The following is a 27,732-nucleotide window of genomic DNA, read 5'->3' as shown; positions in this document are numbered from 1 at the left end:
TGCAGAACAATAGCTTTAAATAAGCCAAAACACCACATCCGTCCCCACGTTAGCGTGTCGTTCCCTAATACTAAGCCTGTTTGTAACTGGTGCCGACAAAGTGTCTTCACTTCACCTTTCTCTCCTCTGCTCCTCTCCGTGTCTGTGGAGAGGCTGCTTTCACATCACATCAGGCGTTGGGGTGATGAGCGCAGGGTTGTGTTGCGGTTGTGTCACTTATAGTGAATGGCTCATTGATCGGCGGTTAAGTGATTGGCCTCCGCAGCGTGACGCCGGTTTGTGTTTCTCCAAAAGTGTATTCTGGTTCAACTTCTCACCGCAGGCCGGCATGTTTTTTACAGTATCTCCTGCGGCCCCCACTGCCACAGCCTGTATGGTGTGGATGCAGCCTGAGTCCCGCACTGGATGAAACACTGCAGAGGATTTTAATGATCGTGTGAAATGTTAGCAGCTCATAATTCTGCCGCTGGGAAATACTAGTCTTTTACACTGTTTACAAGCAGCTCTGATACCCTCTGACTGAATCTGTATTATTTAACATGAGTCATCTAAAAGAGTAATAACACTTGACATGTAATGCAGTCATTTAGCTGTTACTGTTCTTACTCTTTTTGTTTTGGTGGCTTGCCACAGATTCCTGCCTCTTAAACAAGGAATGGATTAAAAACAACTTCAACTGAAAACACTTTTATCTGTAGAGTAACATTTATACGTGCAAAACATTTGGCCTGAGAACACTACGAGTTTGAAGCTGTGATGGTGTTGGGTTGTGTATTATTACCACTACCGTGCAAGCATGTGGCCTTGTAACAAACTGAACCTTTTGTAAAAACATTATTCCCCTTTTCTTCTGTCTAACACTTCTTCATCAGTCTCGTCCATCACCAGTATTACCAAGCTTATTTTTATTTCTCTTATTTGTATTCTAGTTTTGTGTAGTTCGGTCATTACCGTTTTGTTTTTAAAAGAGTTCTCAAAAGTGGAGATAATTCCCACTGAGCCTGTTCAAATGTCTGCAGGTTATTTTAAACATACAAAATAAATTATGTGTTTTAACTTAACCTTGAGTTCTTTGGTTAATTATCATTTGTAAAGGTTAAACCAGGACCAGATTAACTGGCCAACAAAATCATCACATTAACAAATATTTCTTTCCGTTAATTACACTTAATTCGTAAAAATGTGATTTCTATGTAAATGATGTTTCTTGGCTCGCAGCATTAACTTCCTTCAGTCACTGTGAAGTTTCCAGGAACTTGACAACTTTTAGATGATTACTTTTTTCCTTCACCACACAATGCCAACATTTGTCATATGAGTATCAATATATTTCAACACATCTTAAGCACTATTTATGTAAGACAGTAATCAGTACAACTTGAGGTTTTCACTTCAACACAGTTTTATTATAGTTTATACATCACACTAAAAAAGAAAACGCAGTGTGACGGTGGACTGTGGCCATGGCGCCTCCTGCTGGGGAGAGTCGGGAGTGGCCTGAAAAACCGCACCTCCTCTTCTGTCATTTTTACCTGGTTGTGTACACGACTCTTCCAACAAGTGTGGCAAGAGTCGTGTCCACAGCCAGGTGAAATTACAGTGGACTGGACTCTTCCAACAAGTGTGGCAAGAGTCCTGTCCACAGTCACAGGAGTTTCCACAAGTGGTTGGTTGTGGAATACTCCTGTCCTGAGCCAGGTAAAAATGACAGACGGGAGGAGCTCGGGTGTTTTCAAATCATCAATCAAATCAAATCAAATCAAATTTATTTGTATAGCCCAATATCACAAATTATACATTTGTCTCAGTGTGCTTTACAGACTGTACAGGTTACGACATCCTCTGTCCTTAGACCCTCGCATCGCACAAGGAAAAACTTCCTAAAAGAAACCCCAAAATTAAAGGGGGAAAAAATGGAAGAAACCTCAGGGAGAGCAACTGAGGAGGGATCCCTCTCCCAGGACGGACAGACGTGCAATAGATGTCGTGTGTACAGGATAAACAACATAGTACAAATAAAACATTTGACAGAAATTATGTTGAGGGAGGTGTGTGCGTGAGCCTCTCTCATCAGCCCTCCAGGACTGAGTCTACTGCAGCAGAACACAAACAGGTAGACATCATGCTTGTATAGTGTCTGATCCCCATCTGAGCAACTGCAGACTCTCCAGCAGGCGACACCATAAGCACAGTACCACAGTAAATAATAAAACAAAACAAAAAAGAAGTGAATTAGTAAAAGTAAGTGCCATTCATGCTGCTGATTTGGTGGAAAGCAATCCAGCGTTCATACTGTTGCTCTGCATTGCGCGTGCGCATTTCCCTCTCCTTGTCCGCGTAGTGCTGGTACTTGTCGACCCAGTGTCCAACCTTCAGTCGGTCCTGAATCCACTGCAGGGACTTGTTGACTTTGGGTTTTTTTTCTTGAGACAAAAGAATATAAAATGTTACTTACAATTTTCTTACAATTAAATACAAACTAACTAGTTCAATACAAGGTCAGTGCAGAGGAATGGAAGGATTATGATACACACCTTCACATGTGGGGTTTGACTTAGCAGCAAAGAGCAGATAGGTGGCGCTGTTGTCTTTGGCAGGCACACTGTCCTTTTTTGTCTCTCCAACCCAGTTGTTGTGAAGATTTTTCTTTTTCATGTCAGACTCTGGGTAGACCTTGGCTCCCATCAGATGGCAGAGCTCAGCAGAGCTTGGCTTACTCTCTTGCTCTTTTGTCAGAGCACTCAAACTACAAGTGGGTCTTGTGAGCATCACCTTTTGCCACTGAAGTCTTTCTGTTTTCAGTTGGCTGCAAGTCCCTCAGACATGGCAGTGCTGTGCCCTGCTTATTTTCTGGCATTTGGAGTGTGTTATAACTCCTCCTTGTTTTTTTTTGCCCTGCCACAGGTGCTTGGAGATGAGTCCATCCCACTTCCCAACTTGTTTATTCAGAATATCCACGGGAAAGGTTTCAGCTGGGAGTACAGGATCTGTTTGGTGAGACGTGTGTTGGACATGGACATAGCCAGTCCATCAGGTACTGCCTTATTGTGGTGGTGATGCGCTGATGTTGGTGCGTCTGTCCTCCCAGCTGATCCTCAGAATCTATCTTCAGGATCTTTGGTAGTGTTGTTCCAGGGCTCACAGCTGCCTGCTGTAGGTGGTCAATGATTCAACTTCATACAGCAGGGGGGAGGACAACGGCTCTGTAGAGCTGGAGGTTTACTCGGGCCTGTAGGTCTCTGTCTTCAAAGACTGAAGTGTAGTGTTTGTTCACTTTTATTATGAATGAACAACATTTAAAATATAATTAAATATGCTGCCAATTTTTAAAATCTATTTGACATAACAATAAACGATTATATAACAGGGAAACTGTGTCATACCTTTCTGACTTCTTTGTCTTTCAGTAGTTTAAGCAAGTGCTGTTCATTGGAACGGATACATACACTGGAAGGCCTATGTTTTATTGTATTTAATTATGCATTTATTCACTCTTATATGTATTAGCTTCTGTTGTTATTTCTGCATAATTTTATTTATTTATTCAAATATTAAATTATTTATATATTTCTATATTTATTTATCCATCGATTTGTCATTTCTCGTCCTCCACATTCATTATCCACCATGCAGTATTTTTCCAGTAAAAACATTCACAATAGACCAAGACAATAGTGTATGGAAGCCTATTTCTGCCAGTAAAAAAAAAAAATCTCAATAGAAAGTCATAATTATGAGATATTTTACACAACAGACAAGCTAGCAGCTTTATTGCGTAAGTTCTCTTCTTTATCTTGACACGGAAATGGATTGTGAGCACATTGAGGACTACTTTCTCTTTCCCTTTCTTCCCTCGTCTTAACCCCTCCCCCCACTTCCCCTACTATTGTAAAGCGGCTTTGAGGTCTCGAAAAGCGCTATATAAATTCAATTTATTATTATTATTACTTTAAGCGTGGATTTACAACAGATGAAATACTCCATTTACTTGCTGATTCACATGGGGTTGAACTAAGCAAGCGCACCCTTGAAAGAATTTTGAGCAGGAAGCAGCTGTGGCGTCGAAAGAATAAAACTGATGTAGCTGAGGTGGCAAATTTTATTGAACAGCGACTGGAAACATCTGGTCAGTGTCATGGTTACAGATGGATGCACCAAAAATGTTGGTTACATGGAATTGTGACTAACAGAGAAACAGTGTGAATACTGCTGCAGTTATTGGATGGTGAAGGTGTTGATCTGAGGTCAACAAACAGACTGCGAAGGCGCGTTTACCACAGCTGTGGTCCAAACTATGTATGGCACATTGATGTCTACGACAAGCAGAAGCCATTTGGAATCGCAATCAGTGGATGCATTGATGGGTTTTCCAGAAAGATGATATGGCTTGAAGCTTACAAAACAAACAATGAGCCAAAGATCATCGCTGGCTACTTCATTGATGCTGTTATCAATGCTGGTGGGTACCCTGCCAGAATCACACTTGATTTAGGAACATAAAATGTTTCCCTCGCAGAGAATGAATAGTACATTATTTTCACAATAATGTGGGTATTCAGTGTAGCTCTGTCAACAAAGTAGGGCTTTAAGATGTGTCCAGTGTAATAATTTGCATGGATAACAATCTAAACGCTCATTCTTATTTACAGGGTTTATCCAGCACATTTTTAAAGCTGTGAAGATATAACATTAGTTGCACGGCTGCAGTACATTATAGGTATTAATATGATTGTGCTAAAAGATAAAACTCTCAAATAGAACAAACGACCTGACTAAGGCAATAATCACCAATGCTCAATATCTAACACATTCTGTCTGACTGACTGATTATTTGCCTCCTAGGAAGAACTTAATGAGGTTGTATTGACTTGGAACAACCACAGAGTCCGTCTAGTCCATAACTCACGGTCACCCCATGGACGTCCCTCCATATGACATGCAGTCCCTCATCTGTACGGAGGCAGAGAGCGTTTGCACTCTGTGGACCTGGAGAAGGTTCACGTCTGCCTTGACGAGTGTGTGTTCAAGGGTTAGGACTTCCCATGTGATGAAGATGTGTTCCATATCTGTGTGGACCTCATGTCAGAGTATAACCTGACATTAACGAATGATGTGTTTGAAACCATTGACCTGTACATCCAACTCAGACAGCTGATGAACAATGAACTAGATCTAGATCATTAACTTTCCTGGGCTAGTGTCACAATTTATATGTCATATTATATTATATTATTTGTTTCCTGTTTAATTCCAGGACAAATTGATCCCCTCTGCATTCTTTCCATCTGGAAAAAACAACTGCACAAGTTTCGTGCTGCCGTGCGTTTTGGTTGCGCCTCGGTATACGCTTTACACTAAGTGATGAGTAAGTTCGATGTGTCGCCGCTCGCTGAGAGACCTGTGGGATTGGTTGTATGATGAGCGTGGAGTGTGTGCTGGAGTGTTACAAATCTGATTTCTGTTATTATTACTGTGGGAAACGCCGCCCTTGATTGTCCACCAGGTGGCACTAATAACATATCAGAGCTGATGATATATTTTTTTATATATATTGGTTAAACTTTGTGTAAAACAATTACAAGTCATGCACCAGGTTATTCAGTCTGTTAACTTGCACTTTCTGCCAGTATATATTATAAAGTTATAGTATTCCTATAATAAATGACTGTAAACATTAAAGGAAAACTTAAGAAGTAATTTTGGATTAAATACAAGGATCCATTGAGTTACACAGGTGATTCAAAGTGAACTAGTTTGACCTGCTCCTTTATTTACTCCCGTTGTTCATCTCTCTAACAGGTTGCTGACAGCAGGAAGAGGCAGAGGGAGGACAGCAGCTCCAGAGGCCTCGAGGAGCCTCCTGAGAGAAGACTCCGTGGGGATGCTGCCGTGCTGTCACAGCGTAGCTCCAGCCCGCAGCCCTCCACCTCTTCCTCTACCCCACCACAGGCCAGGCAGGAGGATGTCCAGTTGGAGGTGAGTCCTCTAATGAGCATTGGCCGGTGGTCACCATGCACATTTATCCCACACTACTGCGTCAGTCCAAAGGGTATAGCTGGACCAGTTTGACCCCCACCCCCCTCTCTCTGTCTGTCTAGGTTCAGGTAAGACAGGTGATCCAGCCAGGACACCCCAGGAGCCTATGGACGACAGTCAGCCTGACGACGACGCGGCCTTGTCCCTCCTGCCGCAGCCCCGTGGTCTCTCACCCTCTGCTTTTCTTACAGTGTCCGAGAGCATCATGGCCTGGATGTCTGACTGTGATGTGAAACTCCTGCCGGAAACAGGCCTGGTGCAGAGCTCCACTGCAGGACCAGCCAGTAGCTGTGACAGGACCACACACACACACACACACACACACACACACACACACACACACACACACACACACACACACACACACGCGCGCACACAACCTTTGATTTTTTTATTCTATATTATTTTATAGATAAGATTTAAATATTTCACTTTGTAGTATGTTGATAAGTTTACATTTTTATTCTTTATTAATTTATAGATAAAAGCCACTCGAGTTGCTCTGGTCTCTCTTTTCACCTGGACTCACCGCTGCCAGCATCTGCACACCTTGACCTTTGTTCGTCTTTTCCTGACGCTCCACGTTTGTAGCTTTTTCTTTGCCTGTTTCCTTTTTTACAATAAAGACCTTTAATTTACCGGCATCCATTGTGTCCCTTTCCATATTTGTCATGGCCTAAGAGCCGGGTTATGACACCACAAAAAAATTGAATATAGTATGTCATTAAAAAGTCATAGTATTGTGCGTTATAAAAAATTAATTATAATGTAGCATGACATAAAAATGTCAAAAAAGTATATTATAGTAGATCTTTAGAAAGTCTTAAAAAAGTCATTTTATTTCATGAAAAATGTGAAAAGACATCGTCTTGTAGTCTGATCCCTTCATTATTCATCATACTGTAGATATTAAGCCATGTAGATAGTTTAACTTGATGAAACTTTGCAGAAACAATCCCTGCTGCTCTGAACAATCCACAGACCTCACACTTTATTCTGAGGGACCTTTTCTTTGCTAGAAAGTGGTAGAAAGTAGTCCCAGTGAAAACTGTTTACAGTGTGAGTGTGTCATTGTTTTTTGTAAAATGTTATTTTTTTGTGAGTACCATCAGCAAAGTTCCTCTCACTTCCAGTGTATAGAGGTGGAAGGAGACAAATCTGGACAAATTAAACCAAACTCTCAGCGTGCCCCACTAGAGGTAAAGATTTGTCATTTGGGGGAACTGATCCTTTAAATCTTAGGACGAGAACACCAAACCACGAGACAATAGCTGAAGTGCAAGAGTTTGTTTTTATTATTAACCGTTGACACAATCAGCAGAGAAATGAGACGAAACAAAGAGACATTGGAATCAGATCTTATTGAAAGCTGCTACGTCGACACTCTGGATCTGAAACAAAGCAAAAAGGAGAAACATAAGTTACTTTAGGATATATGTGCAATATTCACTTTTACAACTACTTATCAACCACTTTGTACTTACTTATATTACTGATTACTGATTCTGTTCCTGACTGCAAAACTGTTTGTCAAGTTACTGAATGAAGTACAATCTTTCAGCTTTTGTTCCACCCTCATGTTGACCACATGATGGTAACAATGTGCTGACAGTGTCTGAAAAGCAGATTCACTGACATGTACAGCTGCCTGTTTATTATGGAGCCAGGACAGGGACTTTAAAATGTGGCATTGGCTGAAAAACTCAGGCATTCAAAGTGATTTTATATTCACAAGTGTATTTGCACAAGTCACTCTTTTGACAGCGGTGTTCAGTTTAGAGCAGGGGTCTCAAACTCATTTTAGTTCAGGGGCCACATAAAGGCCAATTTAATCTCAAGTGGGCCAGACCAGTAAAATCACAGCATAATAACCTATAAATAACGACAACTGCACATTTTCCTCTTCGTTTTAGTGCAAAAAAGTACAAATACACTCCGAAAATGTTCAAATTTAATGAACTATCTTTTTACAAAACATTATGAACAACCTGAAATTTATTAAGAAAGAAAGTGCAATTTCAACAATATTATGCCTCAGTGTATCATTTACACATCTGCATTACAACGTACAGATCACAGTGTATCTACAAAGGCACAAAACATTTTGTCACAGGTATCTACAGTCGATGGATAGATCCCGAGGGAAATTTAGGAACAGTATTTTATTTTATGATCAAAACAACACATTTTTACACTTTGCAAAGTCATCCCACGGGCCGGATTGGACCCTCTGGCGGGCTGGTTATGGCCGTGTAACGTGCAGAACTTCACTGTTGTGGATCTTTTCAGTTCAGGTTCTGTTTTTGGTTTGTCACTGCCCTTGCTCCACAGTAAATTAGAAACACCACCAAACTGAAGGTCATGCAATAAATCCAACCTTCAGGGAAGTTACAATGTTCAGGTTTTATTGATTCATTGTTATGCTGATGTTATAGTTTGTGTCACTGTTGAATTGTATTACGTCGCACTTGGAGACAAAATGTTAGAGACCCTTAAGTGTAACACTATTTAAAAAGGTGCCACAAACTACAGCCTCTAACTTAATTAAGTTTAATAAACATCTACAAAACTTAATATCATAACAAGACTGCTATAAGACTACATTAGTTTAAACACGATGCTAATAAACTGACAACTGTTCATGTCAGTGAGTCTCAGGCTCCGTCAGCACACTGCTGCCATCATGTGGTGGAAATGAGGCTCTGAATAAACCCAAACAATAAAAAGCAGGTTCACACAGAGCCTGAGAGTTTATGAGCTCAAGCTTAGAAGAATGTTAAATGCTTCTGATTTGGGCAACATTTACAAAACAAACATCCACCAAAGTGTCACAGTGACTGTTGAATGTTGTACTTACATAGTTTCAAACTTGGTGACGTCTTCTCCAACATGTCTGTTCCCACCTTGTCGTCCTCCACCACACATGCGATCTGGAGCTTCTGGGTGCCGAGCGTTCTCTGCACCGAGCGCACGCACTCCTCCAGCTTCAACATGCAGGTTCACCGTCCCACTAAAACAAAGGCAGAGGAGGTGACCAAACACAAGGTGGAAACAAATGAGACAATTTATGTTGTTGGTCATTGTATATATATGTATCCATTGTTTCACCTACTTGTACATAATGGTTATATGTTTATTGTTTACCCATCTGTGTTGTCCTTGTTTTAGCTGTATGACTATTTATATCTTATTGTACATAACTGTTCTGGCTAATAAAGCAGATTCTGAAATGTTTTACGCCTTTAATCCATCGTTTTTGGCTCCTGGAGCAGAGATTTAATTTAGAGGAAACCCGCTGAGAACGCAGATGGTTGGTTGATGTATTGGTTTAACATCCAATACAATGGATCCACTTGCATGTAGCCTAATTGTAATGGACGCTGTAGGAGAGAGGAATAACATTGTGGGAGACAACTTTAGAACTACAAATTAACTTTCTTCTGTTTGTTTTTTAATTTTGCCACTCTTTTTTGCAGAGTCATTTTTTTTTAAATCATTAGGATAATGGCAGCTTGCTTTTTTTTTGAGCATACAGTTTAGACATGGTGAGCTAGCTAGATGTTTAGCTTATGTCACAGAGAGGCACACACACAGTGGACGAGGTGAGCAAGTGACTGAGGCTGTGTGTGTCAAACGTGACACCCTGCGTAAAGGGACCTTCGCGTTATGTTATCAAGCAACAGCGTGCCAACTGAACTGTTGTCCTTTTCAGGTGACGTCATATCTAGCGTCTCCATAAACTCTCCATAAATAAACCAAACAAAATCCAACGATGCGCCTACGCAAGGATTAAAATCACGCAAACTTCAAACTTCATCTCTTTGGACAATATATCCATATTAAAAACAAGCAAACAAATGTAATATCTCGGATGAGGAAGTGATAATGAACATAAGTCCAGTGTCAAATAAAACATAAAGCACCATTTAAAAAACACTCTTTTATTGCATCAATGCTTAATCCTTTGACTTTTGTACAGATTTCCGTATTTACAATTACATAATTATTATGCCTCTACTAAATAGTACAACTGAAAGTCTTTCTATAGTCTACATGTTTAAATATTGCACATGCAAAGTATGTATATGGTGTGCTTGTCTAATACATATGCTATGTTATTAGCTATGTACAAAGTTACATAACAAAAATACCATGCTACTGAAGAGACACTGTGCGTTTCTCCTCCAAAATAAAACTCTTTAGACATGCAACCGTTATGCAGGGACAGTTTGATTACAGCAACACTGAAACCACAGTAACTGTAACTAAGAAAAAACAAACATAATACAATTTAAAAGACAAAGTTGTTCTCATAAAACAAATAAATGATTCAACACTTTTCCAGTTAACATGCCAGCAGTGACTAGCTGTGAATTTGGTGTGAAATTTCCACCACTACTGCAAGATTAACAGATTTTTAAAAATAATACATTTTAATCAGTGTGATTTTCTTAGATAAAAAAAAAAAATCAAAACCAGTGTGACCTACACGGTTTTGTAGACTGTCTTTGCACAAAGTGCTCTTCTTTCAGTCTCCAAAATGTATTTTGCCATAGGCCATAGGCAAGAAATCTATTCCTATAAATACACTGTGCTCAAATACAAGTGCTGTTCTACCCACAGTGTTGGTAGATCAAAGTCAACCTATACATACATACATAAAAATTGTCATATTTGAACATTTAACATCAACAATTATCAGACATTGTGAATATAATGCTGTGACAGTCCTGCCTGACATCACATTGCCATAGTGCTTTGAGATGGAGAAACAACAACATGGACAATGCCACAAATCTCACTTCACCTCTAGATGGTGCTCTTGCACAAACCTGCAACCCCCTTGTCATTTGACAGGAATGGATGACAGGTACAGTGCAAAAACAATTACAACAACAAGCCAAATCTTACAGGACAGACAGATTTCTGCCAAAACAATGTCAGATTGATCTTGTGTTTCCATGTAGGAACAGGGAAAAGCGTCAATACTGTGTTGTCTGTTTCACCTCTGTGGAGTTCTATGGCTTTGGCAAGTGGGTTGAGAGGGAGCAGAAAGGGCCTTCACTGCCTGCGTCTGACGTGTTTGTAATGAGGCATCCACCTCTCTTTCTGCTGCACTCCCTCCCTGCCCCTCTGAACCCGAGTGAGCAGAAAGCACGGACAGTCATGCACATACAGAGATTCTGCACACCTTCAGCAGACCCTTGAGACAGTCCGGACGTGGGTCACGGTATTTACAAAAGACACTGACTTGATCGCATGCACTTGATAACATGGGTGTTTGTACATACATGTTACATGTCAGTGCAGGAGTTCAGAGCCGACCTCAGAGGGAATCAACATGTAAAGACGTGTCTTTAAGTCATTCAGTGCTGTGAGAAAGTTTGACACCCCCCTTCACAATTCTGTATCTGTGGTCTACACTGGGACTTCTATCTAACAACAGGGACAGTTTCGAAATAAAGGAAATTCGGTGAACTCTAATGTAAGTATATAAGTCGCACACACTGATTTTGTTGTGTGGCATTCTTTGCAGATTCAAATTCAGAACATTTTCTAAACAGTGAGAGTCACACATGGATGGATGAAGATTCATTAAAAAGAAACCACAACAAAATAAATGTTGATCAAATAAAGGATACATCAAATCATGTACATCATAAATTATAACTTCCTATAAAGGGAAACAAACAATACACAGATCACAGACAACAACAATTTGTGGGGAAAATTAAGTTATAATTCATTCATTCATTTAATTTGTTGTGATTTGAAGGACAAAGAAAACCCCCACCCTAAAACACTTCAACACTGTTAAAAAGAATCATGTGTTGGTTTTGCAACTCAGATGATGTGGCATCACAAAGATTCATTTAGCGAGGGCACTAAAAGACGTTCAGGTAGAAGAGTGCATCACAGCCGCAAAGACGTACTGCATTTAAAGTACAAGGTTCAATTCACGTGTTGACTGGAAAACCTCTTGCTATTTTGCTTTCACCATTGTCTTCGAATACGATTGTTTCATACTTGAAAGTTGAATTAAATCACCTTGCACTGAACACCACAGATAGACGATATGTATAACAGTGTGAACATGGAAAGGGTGGATATTCTTCCTTTAATACGACACAGAAAATTCTTTTGCACCCTGAACAGTGTTGAACCAACAACGTTCAGAAGAACTATAACCACATTTTCAGAGCTACCGTGTTCATCCATGAACATCACAAGGCCAACACACAAGCCTGGAGTTACCATTTAACATTTTGTTCTCTTGACTGCTTGGTGTGTAGGGCTGATGAACTGATGCCAGCACCTCATACCAGCCCACATACTCAGTAGTTGAAAATAGAAAGATAGAGAGCTGAAGTATCGTAGCACCATGGGAGCTGCTAGAGCTGCGGCCCGACGGGTACAGCTCCTTCTGCTTGAGTGGCTGCGAGGTCTGTCATTATGCTTCCAGGAACTATAATAAGAGGGCAATTGTTCCCTTTCTCCCTTTCCCTTTCAGGGCCCACACTGCAGACCTGGTAGCTCATCAGACTCCTGGTGGGTGACAGATCTGCAGTCACATCTAGCTGGAAAAGAGAGCAGCTCTGAACTCCTGCACTCAACGGTTTTTTTTAAACTTTTATTTTATTGCATCAGGGAAACAATCACGACAGAGTATTATGTGTAATGTCAGCCCTTGAGTGTCCCTGTCAGAGTAAAGGGGGAGGAGTCCTGCGTGACTCCTTATGCTGGCTTCGGGTGGAGAGGTGCCACTCGTTCAAAGAAACGAAGAAGAATAATAATAAAGAATAATTTTAAAAAGGGATCTTCTCGATGATTATTTTGAGTGTTATTCCTTGTAGTGATTTTCCAACAGGGATATGACCTCACCCACTGGCATGCACATGCAGGCTGGCTTGTTCCCTGCTCACAGTGGGCGAAGCTATTCCATGCCGTTCCTCAGCATCTGATTAGCGGCGATGAGCATGACGCTGATGATGAATGCCATGGCAAAGGCGCAGATGAGGCTCTTCCTCACGCAGGTCTGACGGTTCTTCTTTGAAGGATGAACTGAAAGAGAAATGAGAAGGAGACAAACAGAAAGGGGCAGTTTTAAAGATGATAAAACTTCTGTTTCTGACGTGTCCTTGAATATATTCATTTCTGCACCCAGAGAAAGAATATAATGAAGACAAAGAGAGGGTGCACTGACATTAAGCACACAGGTGGGATTTATTTATAATGTGTGTACTCCTTTAGTTCATGGGTCAACTCCAACTCCTCTCCCCCAGGGGAGAATAATGAAAACTTAACAGAACTGCACTAAGATTCCTAACAATGCAAGTCTTGCTCCTCCGTCAAGATATCAGCATTGTGGTTCGTTTGGAAAAGCAACTTAACTTAAACCAAATTGAGAAAAATACTTCAAAAACCAAGGGTTAGGGTTATTAGAGGATGGATATTGACATCTAACGCTGCGTGTTAAGTTGTGTAACAAAAGTACTTATTTTGAACCCAAACTATGTTCTTTGCCTAAACCTAACATCAACATTAAAACTGACACTAAAGGGGTAACCAGTGCTTTACAAAGTGATGCCAAGGGGTCCTGAGTGAGAAGCTCATTTTCATTTATTCTTTCATATATTCTTAAAATGCATTAATGGCAGAAAAATATAATTCAGCATCGAGTGAAGATCTGAAGATGATTTAATCACACATCTTTAAAGCTGACGAGACAACAAGCTGCCAAACCTTTGCACAATTAACGGTGCGTTCAGGTGAATCTGTCCTGGTTACTTTTTTAATTAAGCCATGCACCACAAAAATATACTGCAAAGTGAAATTGTCCACTGTGGTTTGGACTAAAGGAAATAAACTTGAGGTGTGATCTCACATCAGTGTTGCCAGGCAAAATTAACAGCTCTGCTCTGGATACCATCTGAATGAGCAGCGGGGAACTGGGAAGTGATCAGCAGAGAGGGACACTGAGTTGAGCGTCACAATTCACAGGACCGGACTGATTTTACAGCAAAAGATAAACATTTGACTATAAAGACCTGGAAGGTTTACGGTACACTGGAGAATGGGAATGTTTAATATTAAATAACATATTACAATGAACATTGCATTTAGATAATGTAACTTCCTCATCTGATTTTACACATGAAGTTCAGTTTACTTGTTATGATGAGTCCTTTTCACCATAATCTTTTTATATTCTGAAAACAATAAACCTGATGATGTCAACTCTGCTCGGACCTTAGAATCAAAAGTCTTAATAGAAAGCCTGCGTTGCTCACTGGAGGTGTGAGGTTTGGAAAGAAATGTGGAATGTAGGATGAACGAGTTTGGAGCTCGACCCTATATTAGGGATTAAAAATCAGGATATGGAATAATACATTCATGGAGTACCCCTTTATTATATTTACAGGACAAGTCATGCACAATCCTGTTTATAAGTACATGCAGCTAAAACTAAAACTGCAGTCTAAAACAACTTCCATGCACTAAATCCTACCTTCACGGAGGTTTTAATGTTCAGTGTTTGTGCTGATTCACTGTTATGGTCCTAAAAAAAGGTTGGTGAAGCAGTGAGGAGTACCACCTTCATGCTTGAGCAAAACCCACCTTACGACTATCAATTGTTTGTCTCCATAATACCCCCTTTAAAAACAAAAGACATCGGAGTGCAAGTAAATGACAGTATGTTGAATTTAAGGACATTATATAGAAATCCAAGAAGACATGCACATTCACACCACAGCAGTCTCTCTGTGCGATCCTTTTCTGGTTCAATCAACCTCCGGCACCAACCGGTAACTCAGCAGCTCTCCCTGCCCGCAGCCGGCAGTCAGACTGCGGGCGGCTTAAAAACTTTTTTTACCGGGCCGCGGTAATTAGAAGAGCTGGGCCAATGACCCACAGCTACATGACTTACACTTTCACACACTCTATTTATAACTCTCAATTATAGAAGCACTGAAGTAATCAAAAACACCTCTTGACTGCTGTTCCACAGAAAATGCAATGTGGAAAGTAAGACAGAAGTTGCTACATCTTTCTTGGCTTAGGCGTTGAGGTAGTGTCATTAGTTGGCTGAAAAAATACTATTCCAGACTCTCACATCATATTAAACATGACGTGACTTGATTTTTATCCAAGTGGATTATCTAAGAATGAGCTTTCAGCCAACAAGCAAGGTTATGTAACTCAACACTGGATGAAGCTTTTGTCTTGATTAGTGTTTGTACACAAGCCATGATAGACAATATGTTGTTGTTTTTAAAAGAAGAGGCAAATATCTTTTCCAGGCTCACACTCACAGTTACTCACATTCACACCTTGAAGCCGTATACAGCAAACACATTCTCATCTATTTGCCATTGTCTCCATAGGTTGGAAATGAAGGCGGGAGAAAGGCTTTCTTCTTCTTTCTTTCTTGCTCTACTCAGTTTAATCCTATGGGTTTGGGAATTGAACCAGGGATCTCTTAGTCACAAGCCGCTTCTCTAACTTTGAGAAGTAGAACAAACATCTACCCATATACTTAACTGAGCCAATGAATCTTTTATTAAGACCTAAAAATCTAAATTTCGTAAAACAAGTCAAACCATCTGGGAAGAGATTATGTAACTGATTTATAATTCAAACTGTTTCAAGACTGTACTAGAATTTTGTGTCATTTCCCAAATACTATAGCAGCTCCTTTTAATCTTGAGTATCTAGCTATAGTTTTATAAGTCAGAGTTGAACAGGGTGTCAATTGAAAGAGCATGTGTTCAGCTGGACTGCAGAGATTGGAGGAGAGTTGTGGTCAAGACATTAGTTTTCAGTCCAGTCGCCTGAACCTGCTGTCAGCCTCATATAACACCTCCTCAGCCGCCCAAAGTAACTACACCACTGCCAAATATCCACAAAGGATTTTCTTCAGTGGACCACTGTGGTCATGAAGGTAATGAAGTGTATCATGGTTTCCATGCTGCTGACTTATGGCTGTCTACATTCGCCTGTGATTCAAAATCAGTTGACCACCAGGTGAAATCATTCTAATGTTATTTGATAAGCAATCTCGGAGCCCATCGGCTTTGGGTCTGATGACGACAAGCCTCGGGGGTCAAGGGGAAATATTTCTGTAGTTATGGACGTGTGGCCAGCGGATATCTGGATAACCCATAATGGATACTATTAGGGCTACAATTGGAAACCTGAACGCTTCCGAAAATATTGTCCCGTTGCCTACACATTCTACATTCATATGTTGGCTTCTGTTTATAGAGATTACTTTATTACTAGGTCAACTAACTTTAACTAGCTCTAACTTTCTAAAGCTATAGAGCTGATGGTCGCAGCTAATAAACAAATGCTGTTGACTATATGAGGTACGGGAACTGGGGTTTAAGAAATTAAACCAACATCCTAAGTAAGTAGGATCTCTAGTCTAAACGGATATTAAGTTTAGTTTTTTCAAGTCCAAAACAGGGAATCATAAGTTTCAATCTATCCAGGTAATTTAGTTCTTCTACAGTACAGCATTTTAAAAACATCTTGTGCTCTAGAAAATGTTGCTGTCCTCAGAATAGCAAAATGTATATTATGTACATGAAAAAGTCTACAATTACTTAAATGATGGTAAACATCAGAAACATGCACAATATGTATATTGCTAAGATGGGGGGGGGGGGGGGGGGGGCTATGCACCTGTAATGGCAGCTCTGACATTCATGGATCAAAATTCATGTCCTCTCTGCTACTCCAGCATGTTTCTCTTGGCTTTACGCTATTGGTGCAATGTGTTCAGTAATGAATCAGTGCCTGGTGAACTTCTATGAATCAGTGGTTACATTCTTTATTCTGCTGTTTTTCATCTCCACACCATATTGATTTGTGAGCGAGGTGAAGCCAGAGGGAAATCAAATGACTGGTATGCTACCACAAAAATCAGTAAGCTGAAGCAATAAACACCAGAGTAGCATGATGAATTGTGCTCAGTTTGAATCGCACTGTGACACAACATATTGATTTCTCCATGACTGAGCACATTTTGGTGTCCCTGTGTGGCATGTGGTACTCATGGACCTTGAGGCTGACAAAAGTGATTGCTCTGCATCATCCTGCGGTGGTCAGTCTTCATCATAAACCCAATAGGAACGTGATGTTGTCATCACTCAACAGCAGCTTTAAGACCTGATAAAGTGCTGGTGCAATCTGTGTGCATTCTCATTATGATTGGGTTTGGTAAAGAGGGACATGAAGGGCTGTTTGGCCTCTGAGCAAGAAATATACACGACACAGACAAAATAGAATTTTACACATTGTACAGTATTATAATGATGCAAACACTTCTGACGAGGACAGTGTCACAGCATAACCAACCATGCTGCCTTCAGGATATGTGGGAACATTATGACTCAGCCTTTCCTACACCCGAAATCCATGTGGTCCGGACAAAATGGACACCAGTGCATTATTTAGGCTACTTTCAGAGCACACATATCATCGGGTCAAGGTCCACACGCAATCAATGATGTCACATTAGATAGCTTGAGATTTACATTTTTCCAGCATGAAATCTTTACAATTTCTTACTAGATTTATGTAATCTGTTTTTTGATAAATCGTAAACTATCCAATGAACAGTGAACGAGTGAACAGCAGGACATGCATAGATGTGTTAAGAGGGCAGAGAGAGTTAATGAATTATAGTAGCACTGTTTATGTGAACGTATCTCTTGGCTGTTGCCTAACAGCAACAAGCATCTGCTCAGCTCCAGCCAAACTGATGTGTCCTGCACAGATGTTGTTAATACTGCCTGGACTGCAAACTTTCTATTCAACTGTAAATGTTTAATGTAAATTCAATTGCTTTTAAGTCTTGTTCTCTGATCATTTCTATAAATGTAATTATGTCAAGACTCCAAAGCACATGAGACTCACAAAGCTGACTCACTGAATCTGAATTCAAAGGAGCCGTATGAAAACACAAATACTTGCTCAGAATGTCTTGAAATAGAAACAATTACAGTTCCTATTTTTATAGTGAGAGAGTGAAAAAGTCCTAGAATACCCTCCGCTGCTGTGATATCCATAAATCTTGGATGATTAGTTTTGCAGAGCGAGGTCCTGCACCCATTCTGAACTGGTGACCAGCTGACACCAGTCCCCACCAACGCCCCAAATCAATAAATCAGCAGGTGTGCTGTAACTGTTGGCTGAAGATCTTGATGAGACAGCTCAAATTCTTCCTGACAGTAGGAATTACTTTCACTCCATCTACACACACACACACCACAGACTACATTTCCATGTCCCAAGTGTCTTTGTGTGAAGTTAGTCAGGGACTTCCGCTCACCTCCCTCAAACTCTGTCTGACAGTTCCCAGAGTTTTCCTTCAGGCTCTCTTCCTCGTTGATGATGATGTTCTCAATGTCCTTCATGGTCAAGTGGTCGCGGAAGGCGTAGAACAGGATGTGTTTCAGCTCCTCCAGGGTGATTCTCTGCATGTCGAACTGCAGGGGGAGAGAGATGAGAGGAGGAGATTTTTAAAAGGGAGAGATAATTTTCCTTTTCACATAAATAAACACGTGTGTGTACTTTTGCAGTATGCCTGGTAGGATGGCATGTTAACCCGACTACCCGAGAACTAACTCACGTGTACTCATGTAACACAACTGTTTCACAATTGTAGGACTAGTGTGCAAGCTTCAATAAAACAACACAAAGAAAAACTCCATCACACTGTCACCCTCAACAGTGCAGCACAAAAACCTCTTGTTCAGTTGTTGCTGCCAACTGCTTACAATAAATAGTGTGAAAAAAAAGCTCAAATACATAAATCCTTGTGCATGTTCTTGTTATTTGTACCATGGTCATCATAGTACCTCTTACAGATGCTGCTCTAATGCATTCACTTTAATCAGAGTGTCTCACAAAGTTAATGCATTGATTAAATTGAATGTGCTGCAGTTATAGCCTGAAAGGGACTGATTTATTGTTTAGTTTCAGCATTTACACAATTCAATCCAAAAGAAGGCACACACACATAAAAAGACAAACACACAACAACTTGTAAAACAGAAGTTTTGGAGGTCCTACTGAGAGAAAAGTTTTCAGGAGATCAGATAAATGTATAGTCTCTAGCTTGACACGAGGAAGACCTTGCTTGCCTTTGATCGCATCAACTGCTTGAAAGCAGCATTTCACTTAACGCTTGACAGCAGTTATAAAAGAAGAGAGAAAAGTGATTTCATTTTCTCTGTATACGCAGCTTAAAAGCAGCAATACAATCATGTGTGAATGTGATACAATCCTGTCTAAGAATGAACTAAGTGTCATCACAAAGTCCAGAAGCAATCGAAAGGACAGAATTCCTCTGAATCACTCTGAATGTTGGAATCAACAGCTTTACTGACTCAATAAACACAACTCGTTTTTATCAGGCTATTGATAAAACGCCCTTTGCTGTACACACCAGATGGTAAAGAAGGCATCATCAGAACCGACGTCACACAGTGAAGGACGGGGAAGTCTCTGACTCCTAATTGTCCATGAGACATGGACTCCATCTATCTCTCACCTAACTACCCTCAACAAAGCAGCAGAGTGGCTGCAAGGTTAAAACAATCTGGCATTGAACCCACCAGGTGGTCGGGTCTTTCCTGTGCTGTGCTCCCACAGTCTTAATCACCCGTTAAAGTGTGGCCCTCTGCCCAGTGCATGCTAGGATGGGCACTACCCCCTGTGACCCTCAACAGAATAAGTTGTGCAGAGGATGGAAGGATACGCACAGCAATGACTGTGTTGGACCAATGAAGCTTGCAAAGCTGTGCCAGGCAGTAGAGGTCAGTGAGGAGTTCTGGAAATCAAATGACTTTAAGTGCGAGCGAACAAACTTTCGTTTTGTTTTTAAAAACATGTTTTAGTCTAGACTGAACCACAGGATAAAGTCTCTTCCAAATCATGCAGTGAGTCTAATCTGCGACATATTTCTTTTTACTTTTCTTCCATTTTTAACTTATTTTCCATTTCTCCACTAATGATAAAAAAGAAAGAAAAAATATTGAATTGAAGAAATTAATGAAAATAAAAAGCTGAATAAAATGAGGTTAGTCAGTACATAAGTACATATGAGTAGAAATGAAGCAAGGCAACACAACTGGGCTAAGACAAACAACAAAGTGTGTACAATACATGTGTTTGTGTTGGGAGTGGGACTCATTTCACGGTGACAGTTAGTATTACCTTTGAAATAAGTTTTGTCTGGGGTGTAAAATCAGAAAGACTTCAGATCAAGCAGCTCCAGAGTGCAGGCGGCCAGAACATCAACTGAAATTGATGTTCTGGCTTCGAGGAACAAGTTGGTGAATATATTGATGGAAGCATAGCCTTGAGATTATTGCATGTACACGCAGACATCCATTCCTCATGATAAAAATCCACTTTCAGATTTTGATCTCCAAATCCCAGCGTGTGTATAAAGCAATGTTGCAATGAGTGATGCACATCCACAGAGAGAGGATAACATTCACTTGGCGTCCTGGCAAGCCCACTGGGTAGATCATTTCATAAACTACTGCATAAATCACACTCCGACATAAATCCCACTTGTGATCTAATGAACACACACAAACCAATCACGCCTCAAATATTAATCAGCTGCCATAAAGATTCATTATCCAAGCTAATGCAGAGTCAGGGGTCAATGTTTCATCTTTAGGTTCGTAATCAAAGGAGAAAGTAAATATTATTCCTTATGTTTATTCAACTATGAAGAACCTTTATTGATTGTCCAACACTATACAGGAACAAGTATTAAAACTTTATGAAGGCATCACAGGCTTCTATCACAAGAGGTCTTACAGTGAAATACTCAGGATTCAAGTGACAATGTGCTGATGCTAATGAGCTGCAGCACACAGTTAGATAACAAACATCATTGTGTCCTCAGAGCTCAACATTCACAAACTCACATGACCTATCTGTGTGTGTATACTTGTCCATAACTATATTATGCCATCATGTGCAACAGCATAACACAGAAACAGATGAGACGTCCCACAGACAACAGAGCTCTGTTTATTTCTCCTCCCTCTGGGGACAGAAAAACCCTTTTCCAAACACACAGATTCACCTGGAGTGATCCGGCAGCACCTGCCACTTAAAGTTACAGCCAGCTCCTGTGTCCCTTCTCCCAGAGGGAGACGGCTAATTTTGTTTACTCGACCTTCGCTCAACCTTGTTGCTCCTAACTATGCCATCGCTGGCGGACATCAAGAGACTGCTGCAGCTTCATTTTCCAGGGAAAAGAGAGACGTGCCAGAGGATAGATTCATTCATTGAACACTCCAGTGGTAGATAAGAAAAGCCATTTTATTTTCCTCTTTCCACATCCCACCAACTTGCTCAGATTATATTCACATTCAAACATGAAGTGACCTTTATAGGAGAATATGGTGAAAGAAAGGGGAGTAGAAAAGAACGATGCCTGTGGAATAGGAAGTGACTCAGACAAAAAAGGACACCATGTGTTGAGTGACCTACAGTTATATAGTGAGCCCCACGCACAGAGAGGAAACCTTTAGTAGTCTTCTTTGTCACGCAATCTTCACAGAAGTTCAGTCTGAAGTTTAATCACATACCTCGGGCAAAGGGGCTTCTAATGGAGACTCTGGAAATGTTGGAAATGTCACATACTGTAAAGACATTCTCACAAGAATCCCAGGAAGAGAGATGTAGGTGATGATGGAGATTGACATTGTTACTAAAAGCTCTCTTCCCTGAACTGACTTACTTAATGTGCATTAAAAAGAGTTTGAACAACATCAACAAGATATAGAAGAATACAACTCTAATCTGATATCTGAGATGCCATTAGTCTGATTTTGCTGAATCTGAATGTAATAGTTTTTTTAGATTATCAAGTATTTCCTTTACTTAATTATCAAAATATTGCATCGGCATTACAATTAAACAATAGTGTGACTCACAGGATGTAGACTAGGCCTGTAAACCTGCCATTTCCCTGACGTTATCTCCTTGTTACTGTTTTGCAACGGCACTGTCCGTGCATTCTGGGTTTAGTGCCGCCCAAGACGATTGTAATTCACAAACAACCCAGAGCGTTTTATTTCCCTTAGTGCGGAATTATGATGGGTTAAAATGAAATGTGGAGATTGGTCTGGCTATGCGAGACAAATAAAACTATAATCACCATAAACATAATCAGGCTCAATCTAAGGAGGTTGTGCATTGAGGTTGATATTTACACCCTGGCAGGAAACACTGTCCTTGGATTAAACCATGAACTTTTTTGATTTTACTCAATCGATTGCATGCCTGTTATTCACACTGCAAAGGGGCTCCGGGGTTGGACATGAGGAAGGGTAGTCACCGTAAGGAGAAAGCTCTGTATCTCTATACACCCGTAAATGAGGCGTATTCAGCTCCTCACACACACACACACACACACACACACACACACACACACACACACACACACACACACACACACACACACACACACACACACACACACACACACACACACACACACACACACACACACACACACACACACACAGGCGGTGAGAAGTTGCCAAGAGCCAGCATCCATCCATCTGCTGAGTTCAGCCTTTTGCATTACAGCCAAATTACACAGCCACAGATAATACTCTGCACACACTGTAGAATCCAATTACATGCATTTGCTAATCTTAATTTTAATGCAATAGGCTGGCAAGTATTTTGTTTTTTAATGGCAGAAGAAATAATGCATCTGAAACATGATGCCGGGGACAAGCTTGTGCTTGAAGGTCAGTGGATTTGAATGTAGAATAATGTAGTTAAGCCACAGCTACATACATTTCCCTAATACTGTCTTTGTTAAATATGAAAGTTAACACGCTGAGGTTTAGACAGCTGTAGGCCAGTAAGCACTGACCCCATCAGCTGCTGGATGTGAGAGAAGTTGCAAAGTCATGACTTCATTACTGGATTCCATCCAACAATCTCTGAGCTTTACTTTTCAGGACATCCCTCCTTCAAACCTTTGTATTGCTTTTGGCTGTTAATATTTATTGCTGGGACATTTATTATTTACAAAGCAGTCTCTTGAATTATTCACAGTATCTGAATCTGCTCCAGAGTTTTCCCATGATGACACTTCTCAGTCTCAAGAATATACATGTTCTCCCACTCTTCCATTCATGTCTGAGCTTTTAGCTTGGTCTACAGTTCCTATATTTAAAGTCTGCTTCTTTATACTCTGTGTGGCCTGTAGTCTAAACAGTGTGCACATGTGTTCCTCTTCATCTGGGATGTCCTGTCGCTCTTACACCAGGTTATCACATGAAGCTCATTAGGTTGTTAAATGTTATATATACGACATTCACCAGCATCCAACTATTTGCTGTGTAAGAAATATTGGTATTATGGTAATGTCGTCCTATTTTACAACTTTTAGGACCTAATGATTTAAATAAGGGCTATTTAAGTGTTTGTACTGGGAAGTATTGTATCACGTGACAAACACAGAGGCTTTAATTCCATGGTTTGGCCACTATGTAAAATTGGCTTCAAATTCCGGCATTTATGGTTAATTTCAAAGTATTTATAATTGTTTCACTATTTTTTGACAACACTAGTATTAACCTCCTTAATGTGTATAACCTGGAACTTACCTCTGTAAATTAACCAAGACATATTAACAAAAGGTGCAGCAACTTCCAATAACAAGTTTTGCATTTCTACAGGCTCTTCATTGCATGCCACAGGTAATGAGGCCACACTAAGCGCAGTATATTCATCATGTCCTCCCCTAGCTGTGCTTAATGTCCAGGTCCAACATGCACACCTTCTTTCCTTGTTAAAATGAATGTTCAGCATCTTTATCGATCACTCCCTATCCGTCCCCCTTGAAAGGCCTCCGAGCCTTCAGGAGAAATTTATGTCTCCAGTACCACTCCATTACCCAGCTGTCAAAGTGCGGAAGATTAAAGAGAAAAGCGAAAACTTAACAAGCGCGCAAGAGTCACAACAGGCAGAAAAATTAATTGAGGCTCATGTCACTGGAGTGTTTGAAGTGACAGGAACATTGGCCACATGAGGCCCTGATCAATTCTTATGGACAAAACTGTTACACATTTAGGCCGTGAGGAAAACAGCCAGAGCTCTCTGTTGAGGTCACTAACCCTCTGTGCGCCTCTGAACACTTTATAGATGTTAATGCCCTGTGACGAACAGAGAAAAAATGAAATCTTCATCCCAAGCATCTTTGTGGCTTCTTCAGACACAAGCAAGCATCTCTGATCACATCAGGTATGTAACAGTCTGTAAATCCTTCAAGGAAATGTATTTGAATCTCAGTTCAGAAAGCAATACTCTCCCTTCAAGAGATTCACTCACTTCACTTTAACTTTTAATTTGCTGCACGCAAAATGTCATAATCCCAGTTCCAGCAGCAAATTTAAAGGATAACAGGTTTTAGATCCCAAGGCAATAGAGAACTGCATAAAGCCACTGAGAAAGCTATCAATTGTCAATTACTGTTGGTATGATTAATCAAGGATAAATAACTCCCATTAGCTGCTGGAGGGGAGCAGGCTAGTGGAGCTGCCGGAGGTTCACGGCCCTCATTAGCGGGATTAAGCGAGTCTAAATGTCCTGCCTCGTGTAATTCATTGCCTTTATTTAATGAAAAACAAGGAACAGATGAGACAAAATGCAAGATAGATGGTGAATAAAAGAATGAGTCGAGGACATCAAGAGACACACGGAGGGCTGAAGAGGTGGAAAAGTGACCAAATGAATTCAAAGCACAATTTTACTTGGAGGTTTAACATTCAATTGCAGCTCAATCTAAACCTGAAAAGTATGCAGCACACGGTTTAATTAAGCCCAAAGGGTAGCAGCAGCTTCTGTCAACAGGAACCCGCCTGGAACTGATGATAAATACCATATTTCGCACCTCAAAGTGGTCAAAACCTTTGTGTTTTCAATTTGACCAAAACATTATTAAAGCCTAGTCCAACCCAAGAGCACCAGAACTGATTGGCTCGCACAACATGTTCGAAACTATCAATAACCAATCAGTCTCTAAAAGTAATCTTATTCACCTCTGAACTTCTTTCCTCTTCACATTTCAAAGACATAACACTGAAGTCAAGACGTTGGACCTGTTTTGCCATTTTTTGCTTTTCTTCCTAAGCAAAGACCTAAAAAACAACATCCAACATGAGATGTCGACCCACCTGCTTACTCGCATGTCTGAAATAAAAATCATCTTTACAGAAATGTCACACTAGGTGCCCTGTGTAAGTATGTCTAGGACTGCATCAGTGAGGACTCAAAGCCTGCACTTAAAGGCCAGGGCACAATGTTAATTCATGAAGTATTATGAACATACTGATATCCAACATTCTCAGGAAATGCTAACAAACTAAGACATTAAGTGATGTGAGCAACATGCCTAAATCCTCTGAAGTCATACATCTATACGCACCATTCATCCTTGCTGTCTGCAGCCCTGATGAGACTTTGAAGTAGCGCAGCTCGGAGAGGAAAGGTTAACCCGCTTCTCAGGCGGGTTAACAGGCGCACCAAACTACGCTGTGAAATAATGAACAATGACAATCTGGCCTATGTCTGTTCTATTGCATTTAGCTGACAAATGAGTTTCTCCATTCATCTAGAATTCTACACTGTGATTACTTAGTAGATAAAAATGAAGCAGGTCCCCTCTAGGAAACCCAGCATGTCAGTATAATGAAGTCAGAGGCATTTATTTTGATTGACAGATACATCATTAAATTCTGGGCACTCAAGAGCATAAATTATCCTGCAGTGTGTGCGTGGACATGTGTGTGTGTGTGTGTGTGTGTGTGTGTGTGTGTGTGTGTGGGTGTGTGTGTGGGTGTGTGTGTGTGTGTGTGTGTGTGTGTGTGTGTGTGTGTGTGTGTGCGCCCATGTGCCAGCATGTGTGTTTTAATTTAAACGAAAAGGCAGTAATGTGTTGCTGACACTTCTCAGAGCTGCGGTCTACATGAGAAAAGCTGTAATGAGGTAAATCACTGAGATAGCCAAGCTGACTCACATGCAATTAAAGCTATATAAGGAGGGACAAAAAATGGCACATACTGTGAGCGGAAAGAAAAGCTCTCCTAAATCATACAGAGAGGCTTCACAAGATGCAGAGAGCAGGCAAACGGAAGAGACAAAACAGATGAGCTTTCACTTCTCAGGAGGCCTGAGGTGTGTGCCGTCAATGCTTCTCCACCAGCATGCAGAACTTCAAACGGCAGCGTGCATGTTTTTTAGCGCTGGGAGAAGGAGAGCTATCAGTCTGTCCTGTTCAGCATTCACTCTGCATTTTGAATAATAGCTCAAATTAATCTGGATAAGCCTCTTACTGTGCACTGTATGTATTCTGCTTCATTTATGTCTATTTATCCACAAATACAGAGTTCCTCCTGCACCAAACGTTGATATTCCTCCTGCAGAAACCAATCAGTCGATGTGTCTGGGGAACACCTCCAAAAAAGAAGTCTAATTGCATAGTCAATGAGAAAATGACTCCACTTCTCACTTGATTTATTACCTCAGAAATATCTTTACTAATGCTTATCATGATGCAAATAAAACTGTAGCCGAAACTGAGACAAAACCTTTAAAGGGAACCTAAATATGAAGCTTAGAAAACTGAAAGAAACGAGTGGAATTTAAATATTCTATCCTAAACTAAATAACCATGACAATGAAGCCATGTATAACTACTGGATTGGTCGAGACTCATCTGGAGGTCATCATGAAAACACTGCTTTGTCTCACGGTGAGAGTGAAGACTCTAGACAAGGATCGAAATGATGCCTTTTTCTAGCATATTAGCATATTAGCACTGTAATGCGTGGGACAATAGAGACAGATGGAGCCATTGTCACTTTGATAACCCTCCATAATTCACCATCCAATGTCTGAGCACATTAGAGGGATGATTATCAAAGTAGATCAGGCTGTTTGAAGGAGGGTTATTAGGTATATGGAAGTGTGTGTGTTTGTGGGCGTTGATTAACTGTCTGCAATGTCACGTCTCTGTGCCACCTTCATTGCTATTCAAGGCCATGCCTGGCAAAGGGAATAGAATATTTCTTCCTTCTCTGCCTTCCCAACAGGCATGTTAAAGTCCCTACACTGTGTTTACATCCTGCATGGCATCCTTGAATCAAGCAGACACCCAGCAGACTATTGTCGGAGAAGTACTGGCTCTCTAAATATTTCTTGCCCGGAGCAGGACTACTTTTTATTTGAGTTAGGCCGGGAGTCCATATAGCGTATTTCTCTGGCAGGGCGCTGGGGAGCGCTTCATCATCCCAAGCGCTGCTGCTGCGGCATGGGTTTTGTTTCTATTACAACAATATCTTGACAACATATCACTACTCTAACAGCTGTTGTATGATAGACTAGCATCAACCTTTTGCTTTTTGCACCAAAAAAATGCTTTATGGACACTCAGCCTCACAGCAAATTAGTATTTCATCTTGGGATACTACAATTATGCCTACATCTGGCTGGTGAGGGTGAACAAAGATGATAATTGTGGAGATTTAATCATAAGTATCATTGGGTATCAAAATAGGCATATCGAAATACTGAAATGTCTTTGTGCTACTGCAACACCTGAGTTTCCCCTCTGGAGATCAATAAAAGCAATTCTCA

The 27,732-nt window shown here is 40.6% G+C and overlaps 1 protein-coding gene and 1 long non-coding RNA gene across 5 annotated transcripts in view; one reads left to right on the top strand and one right to left on the bottom strand.

The window, feature by feature from the left end:
• The first annotated feature begins 3,875 nt into the window (after nucleotides 1-3,875).
• Nucleotides 3,876-6,399, top strand: LOC115018068 (uncharacterized). Of its 2 annotated transcripts, XR_003833316.1 has the most exons (5): nucleotides 3,876-4,459; nucleotides 4,843-5,029; nucleotides 5,255-5,365; nucleotides 5,800-5,976; nucleotides 6,099-6,399. It is a non-coding gene; the product is annotated as an uncharacterized LOC115018068 (long non-coding RNA). The 2 variants fall into 2 exon arrangements; XR_003833315.1 differs by having other exon boundaries at nucleotides 4,843-5,365.
• A 3,577-nt stretch (nucleotides 6,400-9,976) lies between these two features.
• The window catches only part of caln1 (calneuron 1), a 65,098-nt gene continuing 47,342 nt past the window's right edge, over nucleotides 9,977-27,732 (bottom strand). For all 3 annotated transcript variants that reach the window (XM_029447148.1, XM_029447147.1, XM_029447146.1), the window contains exons 5-6: nucleotides 18,377-18,533; nucleotides 9,977-13,098 (exon numbers count right to left, since the gene is read on the bottom strand). In XM_029447148.1, the coding sequence (XP_029303008.1) occupies nucleotides 12,971-13,098; nucleotides 18,377-18,533 (285 nt within the window). In that variant the 3' untranslated portion in view covers nucleotides 9,977-12,970. The remainder of the gene's footprint in view (nucleotides 13,099-18,376; nucleotides 18,534-27,732) is intronic.

The sequence above is a fragment of the Cottoperca gobio genome, chromosome 13 (assembly GCF_900634415.1).
Source record: "Cottoperca gobio chromosome 13, fCotGob3.1, whole genome shotgun sequence".
Taxonomy (NCBI): domain Eukaryota; kingdom Metazoa; phylum Chordata; class Actinopteri; order Perciformes; family Bovichtidae; genus Cottoperca; species Cottoperca gobio.
The sequence above is the reverse complement of the archived record's forward strand: the minus strand, read 5'-3'. Positions and strand labels throughout refer to the sequence as shown.